This window comes from Gavialis gangeticus, unplaced genomic scaffold, assembly GCF_001723915.1.
Source record: "Gavialis gangeticus isolate Ggan-Ray unplaced genomic scaffold, GavGan_comp1, whole genome shotgun sequence".
NCBI lineage: Eukaryota > Metazoa > Chordata > Crocodylia > Gavialidae > Gavialis > Gavialis gangeticus.
In genome coordinates, this window is record NW_017729004.1 from 10,989,771 (window position 1) to 11,000,357 (window position 10,587).

Below are 10,587 nucleotides of genomic sequence, written 5' to 3' on the forward strand. Positions count from 1 at the left end.
TCCAAATCACTGATGAAGATGTTGAACAGTGCGGGCCCGAGGACCGAGCCCTGCGGGACCCCACTGCCCACGTCCTTCCAGGTTGAGAAGGACCCATCCACTACCACCCTCTGGGTGCGGCCCTCCAGCCAGTTGGCGACCCATTTGACTGTGTGGGTGTCTACACCACAGCCCCCCAGTTTCTTAATGAGAACGGGGTGAGAGACAGTGTCAAAAGCCTTCCAGAAGTCCAGGAAGACTATGTCCACTGCTACTATGTCTGTCTGCTCTAAGGCAGCCACCTTCTTCATATGGGCAACAAGGCGCAAAAATCAAGGCAAAGGCCACATGTAGAAGCGGATTAGCCCCCAAATGCAGAACAAATTCCCACCTAAAGCCACAGATTCAAATCCCAGCAAGGTTCTGTGTCCTTCAGAGATAAAGAAACTGAGATTGCTGTGAGCCAGGCAAAGTCCTATCTCGACGACTGTGGGGCTGCCTTTTTAAGGACAGGGCTTTAGCCTAGTGCCTTTGCCCAAATTTCGATCTTTATTGCTCTATAGTGCAAATTGTTTTCTTCCTTGCAACGCCTAAGGCAGCTGCATTACAAAGGTGCTACGTGACAGATTAATACTGTAGTCTGTTACCAGGGGCAAAGACCACACCTGTATTTTTCCCCCATACACAGCATGATCCCCCTAAGGTTATACGGCCGGGCATCAACCTTCTCTCTGGCAGCCTGGTGCCAAGTTTAGCCACCAGGCCACAATCTGCATTTGTGCATGTGCTAAGGTACACAGCAGTTCAGCTGGCCAGGGGACAACGAGTATCCAGAGCTCCCAGTAATTTCCCCACTGGCTTTAATAGGAGCTGCAGCTGCCCAGCACTTCTGATAGATAAATCCAACAATCCACACGCTCGGAGTTCGCATTGTTGGACGCAGCCAAAACACACTACTGCGTCAGATGAAAACCCGCACAGGAAGACATTATGAACAGCCACCTCTATCTCTCTCCATCACGGGATGCTGCTGCTTGTGAACTGCTGCCAGGGGGTTTGGCTGTCAGCCCATAGGTAAATACATGACAGACTGTGTGCATCATATCCAGGGTTTCAGGGATGAAAGGCACAGGAGTGCAGCCAGGTGAACAAGAGGCTGTAGGCACCGGCCAGCTCAGATGAGACCTCAGCCTGGGAAACTGCTACAGAGCTGTTCCAGCTGCCTCACTATATAAGCGTGCATCTGGGGAGCCTCTAGCATGAGAGCCTGTCATAGTTCGTAGTGCCTTTATCTGCACTGTGCAATTACTCCCATTTTGCAGAGAGAGAACTGAAGCACAGAGAAGTTAAGGGCCAAATGCATACAGAAACTAGGGCAGTGCAATGCATAAACATTAATTAGCAGTGCCCAGTAGATTCACAGGCCTGAGTTTGGTGCCTGGGCTCCCCATATAGTGTCAGCGGAGAGTTGCACAGCTTAAAATGAGACTGCCCACATGTCAGCAAGCTCAACAAGGAGCCATTAAAGCTATCCTGTTGGAAACACAAGGAGAGGAATGGGATGTCAGCTCCAGTCCACAAAGGCTGTTGAGTACCTAAGTGTAGACTGGATGGAGGAGCCTCTCTCTATCCACGATCCTCAGGTACAGCTCTACTCCTGGACGTAGGCAGCTGAACCTGGTCAGTGCTTTTCCATGGGCAATCCTGCTGCCCAGCATGAGAGAGACGGACAGACTGGCCCCACAACCCAGCAGTTTGGGCACTCTGCTAGGATGAGGGGACTCAGATGGCTTGTCCCTGCTCCAAGGAGCACTGTACAAATGGAAACAGTGCCAGCAGAGGGAGCACATCCCCCAGGACACCCCCTACCATCAGGGTCATGGCATTCCAGCTGGGATGTAGAACAGCTGGGTTCAACATGTGGCCAGCTGGATGAGAGATATAAAACACAGTTCTTCACATCCCAGGGGAGTCCCCTTACAGCGGGCAATGGACATACACAAGTACACACATGCTCCCCTCTCTGGCTAACTTCTGTACAGGTTAGAGGCAGTCTGAGAATATGCCCAGGACTGGGAGACAGGTGGGGCAGTGCATTGCTGGAGGATCCCACTTAGCACCTCTGGCACCCTATGACTCGCCCAACTTTACACAAGAAGCCAGTGGCAAAGATGGGAACTGAACCCAGGGCTCTCAAGTCCTAGATTTTGATACTGTATAACAAGGGGGTGGGGGGGAGTGGGCAATTATTTGGGTTTCGAGGCCACTTAGGGAGTTTTGGTGAGCTGTTGTGGCTTGGGTCAGAACACCCACACCTTCCGACCCACAAGAGCTCACCCAAACTCCCCCGGTGGGAGATTACTAAACCAGTCCAGTGCCCCCCAGAGGGTCACCAGGGACCAGCCTGGCTGCCACTGCCCCATGATCCCAGCCCTGGCTCCACCCAACTGTCCCACTCCCTGCCCCATCCCAAGCACCCAGCCAGCAGGTGTCCCAGGCTGGTCTCCACCGAGACCCTGCCCACCCCTTGCCCCCAGCAGTAGGTGCGGGGTGGACAAGCTGGGATGCCCAGGCAGCAAGGCCAGGTCTGGCAGCAGTGGCACTGGCAGTAGCAGCCAGAGGGAGCCACCACTGCTGGGAAGTGGAGTCCGGCTGCCACACTGCCCCAACCCCACTGTGGGCCTGGGGGCAGCGGTACTGGGCACATGCACCATAGCCTAGGATGCCCCCCATGCCTGGGCTGGACAGGGCTGAGGGATCCACTGTGGGTCAGATAAAATCCCTTGGTGGGCCAGATTTGACCCATGGGCCAGATTTTGCCCACTCCTGCCCTATAGGGTACTATGTCTTGGGTTTTGTGTCAGGGTTGACGGTTAATTTATGAAGAGTTTACCTTATCGGTTTGTATAGGATGGTTTGGATAGGGATACTCCTGCCACAGGGCTTGGACTAGATGACCTCTGGAGATCCCTTCCAGCCCAACTTCTATAGGAGTTGAAGACTTTAGGATACCCTAGCAAGGGGCACCCGTCCTGGTGGGATCTTGCCTGGAGAATGACACTTTCCTGGTATGCTGCTTAACCCTACTAAAGTCAGCAGAGCTCCACATGTACAGCAGACAGAGAAACCTAACCCAAGCGCTCCTGTCACTGAAAATCTTGGTAAGAAATTGGGTCAAATCCTGCCCTCACTTGGATGGAGATATGTCCTACTCATTGCAGGGCAGCAGCTGGCAGCAGAGTCTCTCCTTTACAATGCTTGATACGGCTTTTTGCTAAAGCCTACAGGCCCACTCTGTCCTTGGATGTCCTCTGGTTGTTTCCAAGAATGAAATCTGGCTTTGGACCTTTGGGGTATTTCCACAGTCCCCGTCCCTGCTCCTCTGCTTACCCAGCTCCTCACAAGTCTTCCAAATGGCACTTGCTCTGCTTGTGCTTTGAACAAAATGTTCTGCAGGTCATTTTGTCTCGCTCCAGTATCACAACATGAGTATGCTTACAGGCTTGCTCAGCAAAGCCAAGAACATCGGGCAGAAATTGCCCTCTTCTAGGGTGGAATCGGGCCAGTGTTTAGCTTGGCTTTGCCTATTCCTCATGTCTGGCAAGCAGATTTTGCTCCATTTGGCGTTCAGGCTGCTGTGTACAGGGAGACTGGGAACTGAGTCCTACTAGACACTTAACTAAATATAGACACTGGCACAACCTTGGAGTTAACTGGCAGGTTGTGCTCAAAGTAACTGGGCTGCATCTTAGCCTCTCCCATGAGTTTCTTCTCTCTATAAACTTAGCAACTATGACAGCAACCTGAGGTGCCCACATCAGCAAGGGAGGGAGGGAGAGCTTGCAGAGGGAGCCGGTGGCCAATGCACCAAGACTTACATAAATATAAATGCAAAGGTAAAATTGGCAGATATGTTTTTATATGGAATATTTATATATAAGCATACTCCTGTAACTCTTGGGGACTGCACCAAGTACAATGTTGTGCAAACACGTAATGAGACTCACTCCAGCTTATATAGCTGAAACGCACAAAGACAGGTCAAAAAAGGGGAGCAGGGGCACAGCGAGGGGAGGTGACTTGCCCAATCTCACACACCGTGTCAGTGGTAGAGCCAGCAACAGAGCCCAGAGATTTCAGGGGGAATTCAAAGAGGATAGTCCAGTGGTTCCCAACCAGGATGCCATGGTTGGATACCACACCACATTGGCACAGATAGGCATGCAACCATGACTCACAAGATAAACTCAGAGATTTCAAATAAGAATCCACAGTGTTAAGAACAATTCTGAGCTGTTGTGCCCTTTCTGAATTCTTTGCAACAGAAGAATGGCTGTATTATCTTTATCCAGTCAAAAATTGAGTGAAACTATGAGACTGCATTTTCCAAGGGGTGCCTTGAGTCTAAAAAAGGATCATCTCCCCAGAGCTGAAGTGCATGTGGGATTGCCAAGGCTCTGTAGTGTGGGAAGGGCCAGCTCAGATGAGAGGGATACCCAAAGTCTCTTGACTGTCTAAAGTCATTAACTGGCAATTTTTACCAGGAGGAAAAACTGGCAAAATGCTGACCCCCATCACTCCAGATTTACACAGACGGAGGTGGAATTACACTACATTTACACCAATGTAACCAAAGACAGAATTTGGCACAGAAGACATCATTAGCCTACAGATGATGTGCCATTATCAGGACTTATAGATGCCTTCCCTCAAGGCTAGCTCCATGTATAAAGACTGTTTTCATGATAAAGCTGTCAGGTAAATTGCTGCTCTTACAAGAGCTGCCAATTCTCACAAGGAGAAAAACACTGATGGACAGAAAAAACCCCCAACTAAAGCTAAACTCAACCAAACTCTCACCATAATTAGCAGCCAACTTCAGATTGGGGTATACAAAAGTATAAGGAGACAATGCCTAGCAGAGGGCAAAGCCCATGATGTAAGAGTTGTATTTGTTGTTGGAAAAAAATCTTTCCATGGAAAGAAGCCTGGGATGAAGTGACTCACTCCTGGAGAATCCCATGCAGGAGACCATCAGAAAACACTTGAAATTAGAAAATGTACAACATTTCTGACCATGTGCAATGCCACAGCCTAGATCATTTGACATGGCGTGAGAAGCAAATTAGGAGTAACATCACAGTCTTTTGATTGATCTGAATCTCAAATGACACCCAACTCCAAGCACTAACAGTGCAGCCACCTTGGAGCACTGCTGGGCCTGTACCACCAGACACCCAGGACAGGGAGCTTATAAGCATATGCCCAGCCCTGTTTCAGGGTGGCTGTGTTGTCTGCATTTCAGGGTGCAGTGTACAGGGAACAAATGTGCCCCGTGCTGAAGAGCAGGACAGTCAGGTTCATCACATAGGGAAGAAAGACAGGGCAATGCAAGCATGTTGTGGAACTGGCAAGCTCCTTCATAGAGTAGGGCTGGAAGGCACTTCCAGAGGTCACTAGTCCACCACGCTGCCCGAGACAGGATCACCCCTATCCCATACCAAGCTACTGTCCAACCTCTTAGCAAAACTACACAGTCAATCCTGACACAGCTCCAGACATAACACCCAAACCTGCCACAGGTAAAGCAAGGGGACCGCAGCAGCCAGTGTAGAAAGGTTTTGTGCCTCCATGCTCTCTTGCTGAATAGAAAGGTGAGGGATAACTAGCTGCATGATGTGGGCTGGGTACCCAACTACTCAGTACCTCATTGTTGGCATAGTGCAGATCCATCATCTGTCCAAAAGCATCCATGACTTTCTGCAGCACTTCTTTGAATCTGACCGGTCTTGGAAACTGGATAATCCTAAGAACAGAAATACGGGTAGAGGTGTCACCTGGATAAACCTGTGCTGTGGAAGTAGATTAGCCTCAGCCTGGTGGAGCAGGGACCTATTCTCCGATGTCATGACATACCCTATTCATAAATAATGATCAATAATTATGGGGCAGATCGTGGCAGGGAGGCCACAAGCAACCTCCCCTTGTCCACACAACAGCTCCAACATGGATGGTGAACTCAGGCCCAGCTCCTTGCAGGTAACGTTCCCTCAGGGGCTGGGGGAGCTTGTTCCATCCAGAAGGAAGCACGGTCGCCTCTCAGATCATGCCCCGAGGCTCACAGCACAGCCCCTCTGTCCTCAATAAAGGTACAAATTTTCCCTTCCAAGGCAGAACCTACGTCCAACAGTACGTCCTTGAGATCAGGCAGCGGACCCACAGACCACACCTGGGCCAGTTTCCCTTGTGATTTGTCATTTCATGGGTTACAGAGTGGCAATGAATAGCAGACTAAACATGGCTTGGTTTGCTAGGGCAACTCTCCTATGCCTGCAGATGCAGGGTCCCACGGGTTTCAGTAGAAGCTGCAGGTGTGTAAGCATACAGGATCCAGCCCTGTGCTGTGTGCATTGTGTTATCCTCTACTGAGTGCATTAGCCACTGTGACCATCAGCCTGAAACCCCTTCTCTCCGAGGCAACCTGCCCAGCCAGGCCCTGAACCCTGCCACGAGCGGAGATCCTTCCCTGTAAATGTCAAGTTGGGAAGGGCGGACGGGCTTCGAATAGCAGCTCTGTTATTATGGGACTCATGCCCAAAATCTACTTATCTTGAGTAAGTGTCACAGGCTGCTAATCAAAGAACACTCTTCAGTGGGAGATTCAATGGCCAACTATGGTTCAATAGGCTGCAGAAATAAAGGTAAAAGTGGAGAGAAGAATCCAACCACATCTAATGGGGCATTTCATGGATTCCAGTTTGGAAATCAATTCCCTGGGCACAAAGGAGATTTGTAGTTACTGGGCAGGCCTTGCAAAGGGGAACTCTCCTCACAGGGCTTCCACTGTGTGCACACAGGGCTGGGTAGAAAGGTGCAGACAGGTGGCCCCAGGTGCAAAGCAGAGTCGCATTAGTGTCATGAGAGCAGGCACGCACCTTTTCTCCCCGTCATATTCAAACTTGAGCCTGGCGTTGCGCTGCTGAAAGAAAGAAGACAGTTAATAACCAAGTTCCTTTACACTGGGCTGGCAGGGTCTGATTCAAAGCCCTGCAAAACTATAAAAAAGATGCCCACTAACTTCAGTGAGACCCTGTTGAAGGCCCACTGCCTTCAGATGGACCCAAGGATGGATTATACCATAAGAGCCCCAGGCTGCTTCCCTCCTTAAACACAAGAACCCCCAGAATCTGGTAAAAATAATCTTGTCTATCAATAAAAAGAACCTCTAGTGACAGTAACTGGCTCTTAACTCTGCATAACTGACAGGTTTGGTATGATATGTTTGCTCGGGCTCTGCTGGGTAACATCTTCCAAAATCACCCAGAAGCCAAAGGCCTATTTTCCAGGTGGGACAAGCATTTAGCAACTTAAGCTGGACTGGACTTGAGGGCTTTGGATCATCTTTCCCATTGCTGACTTCTGAGTAGGAGATCCCAGAACCTGTCCTATGCTTCTGGGGGCAACAACAGGGTGTTAAGTAGCACACAACAAGAGTTTAGGTAGGGATACCAAGTACTGCATTCAAGACTGCCAAGGACCTGAACTTGTTAAATCTGCTCCAGCCTAAGTTAGGGTGCCACCTTTCACTAATTATCATCATTCAGTTTTTATTATGTTAGGACCTACAGAATCGAAACAAGGTCAGGAACCTGGTTGCATTCACACTGTACAGACACGCACGGGACCTGGTCTTCCACCTTAAAAATGCTATCTGAATTACGTGGAGATGCCTCAGCTGAGATCCAGAACTCACTTGTACAAAGGCCTCAGGCCTCTGCCACACATTACACTTGTGACACGATTACCCAATCACACTTTAAAGCAATTAAGTGCATCATAAAACAATAAACCATAACGTTATCCACAAAAAATGCATAACAACTTTGTCGCTGGTTCCGATTATGCCATTAATTGAATGTGTGGCCAGGTGCACCCATCTGACTGGGGGTGCATCAAGCACCCCTGAGGTTGGGAGCCCACAGCTGATTGCGATCCTGGGCTCCCCTTCCACTGCCAGTAAGGTGCAAGGGGATCTGATGCTCAGTCCCGCAATCACAACTCCTGCCATGCATGTGTGTAAGGCAGGAAGAGCACTGCGTGGATCATGCATCAGATCCCATCCTTCCTTTACCTGCGGGTCTGGTAGGGGTGTCAGACATCCCTTCCTCCTCTCCACATATTGGAAAAATGGACAAAGCAAGTAGAGGGTGCAAGAAAGCTGTTATCATTCCCAAGTGGGGAAGCACGACATACAGAGACTAAGAAATTTGTGGTCTGGGGCAGGACCTAGTATCAAAATCAAGGCAGTGCCAAAAACACAAGGTTGTCCTGCCTCACCCTTACAGCCTGCTGTATGCAGAACTAGTTGGCTGCTTTTAGCTGTAGTCCTGCTCTCTCTCACTTCGTCTGTATTAAACCAATGGGGTTTTTTTGTTTTCTGTTACAGAGAAGCTCCAAATGCACTGCTCACCTTAGCTGGAGCAGCAGGGCTGCACCGTTGAGGAAGAATCAGCCTCACACTCCCTGCATCTGAACAGGACAACTCCTGAATGGGTGGATGACAACACTTCCTGAGAGTGCTCCTTATCGCTAACCCTGCATTTCCAGAGTGTGAAGGCACAGTTTCCATACTCTCACCCTTTCGAAGGCAGGCAGAGCTGAAATGGCATTGTCTCTAATGGGGAATATGACCTGCCTGGTCTTTGGGATTATTTTTAAAGGGCCAGATTTCCAAGTACTGCAACATCTACTGAATTCAAGGCATGCCACCCTAAAAGCTATATTCTTCAAGAGCTGAAGAAAGCAGGAACAAGCTTAGGGGGGTTCAGTTAAGAGTAGTAAATCTCTTCACTTGGCCAGAACCCATTATACTTAGTGCTTCAGGATAAAAGGGTATTATTTCCAGTTTTGAACTTGCACCTGAAGTGCCAAAATACCTGGAGAATATATCTTTGCCTGATATACACAGCGGGCGCATCTACACGTGCATCGTTACTGCGCAGTAACTATGGCAACTTACTCCAACCTGGGCATAAATTTGCTACCTGCATGATGCAGGTACTAATTTACACCTGAGTAATTACTGCACAGTAAGGCACATGTAGACGCCTTAAGGTGCAGTAACCCTGTTTAGTCCCAAGTCAGTTCACACACAGAATTACTATGCTGTAATGCCTGCACCTGTAGACGCTGGTGTAAAAGACACTTAATATGCAGTAAATTACTGTGTAGTAAATGCATGTGTAGATACTCCCAGTGTGCCCAGCCAGGACCAGAAGCAGAAAGGTGAAAGATCATGAAAAGGCATGCTCCCAGCAGAATCACTGAGGTGCCTGAAGTCAGTTTTTCCAGATCCAAAGGCAATGGAATATGTCTAATCAGCACCCTAATTACAATCAGACCCCAAAATCCTGACCTGGCTTTCAAATCCCTGGAGGTTCAAAGGGAGGAGGGTGATTGTTTCTGACCCAACATTTTGGGTTGCAAATATTGTAGAGAGCACCCAACAACAAAAAGTGAGTGCAAAATATGCAGCCCTTGAGCCTGGGGAGATGTTTGCCTGAGAAGAGCAAGGGCAGGCCAGGGTCACTCTTAATCTGAACTTCTGCATGCTCTTGAGGCCTGACCTCAAATGTCTAGGTGAAATACCCACACCCTCTCATTGCTGCTGATAAAAATCAGGATTCGGTGCCTAGAAGCACAGAAGAGCAGGCCTGGAAGGGACCTGGAGGTCATCTAGTCCAACCCCCCACTCAAAGCAGGATCTGCTCCACCTAAGCCAGCCTAGGCAAGTGTCTGTCTAACTGCTCTCAAAAACAATCACGGGTGGAGATGGCACCACCTCTCTGGGCAAAAATTCTTCCTAACATCCAACCTAAAATACCTCCAGCTGCAATTTCCCTGGCAGTCAGTGGAATCAGCATACACATGAGAAGGGAACCAGGGCAAGGATCTCCTGAGGTTCACGCCCGCTCGGGAGCAAGACAAACAAAAAGGAGCTTGGCTCAGAAAACCCTGCATGCTCAAAGGCATCGCTGAACCGGGGTCTCCAACTCAATGCAGTTTTATGCTAATCAAAACAGCTTCTCGGACAAGCACGTTTCAAAACAGCTTGTTGCTGGAAAAATGTCACAACGCTAGTAACAACTCCGGAGAGGAAAAAACCTGCTGCATCCTTTTCTTCTGCATCAACAACCGGCCGATCTTCTCTGGCATATGGCCAACCCAAATACGCCAGCTGCCCCATATAACTGTGCTCCACTTGCAAGGAGAACAACAAACAAGCTGGATGCAGGGGGGGGGGGACACTTTATTTATTTAGAGCGGTTTTTGGACAGGACAATATAAAAAGCACCAAAATAAGCTAGGGTTTTAAAATACATGAGCTGGGAGAGGCACAATAAAGAGAGGAGCAATGTGCTCACAATGCAGTTTCGAAATCTCTCATTTTGTGCGTTATCAAATCTGCAGCTAATAGCATTTAAATCCATGCTAGTCTCAACTTTGCTCAATACTCTCAGCTTCTGCTGTAGGCCACCACCACTGAATTTTGGTGGTGCCTCCAAGTCCCAACCAAGATCTGGGTCCCAGCTGGGGGGGGGGGGGGGG

At 49.2% G+C, this 10,587-nt stretch overlaps 1 protein-coding gene across 2 annotated transcripts in view; it reads right to left on the reverse strand.

Annotated features, from left to right (window-relative positions):
* Positions 1-10,587, reverse strand: part of LOC109291200 (mitogen-activated protein kinase kinase kinase 3-like) — a 124,342-nt gene that overhangs the window by 42,527 nt on the left and 71,228 nt on the right. Inside the window, exons 5-6 of one of the 2 annotated variants that reach the window (XM_019508088.1) lie at positions 6,915-6,955; positions 5,686-5,785 (exon numbers count right to left, since the gene is read on the reverse strand). In XM_019508088.1, the coding sequence (XP_019363633.1) occupies positions 5,686-5,785; positions 6,915-6,955 (141 nt within the window). Of the gene's footprint in view, positions 1-5,685; positions 5,786-6,914; positions 6,959-10,587 lie in introns of both variants that reach the window. The other variant, XM_019508087.1, reaches the window with a different exon arrangement.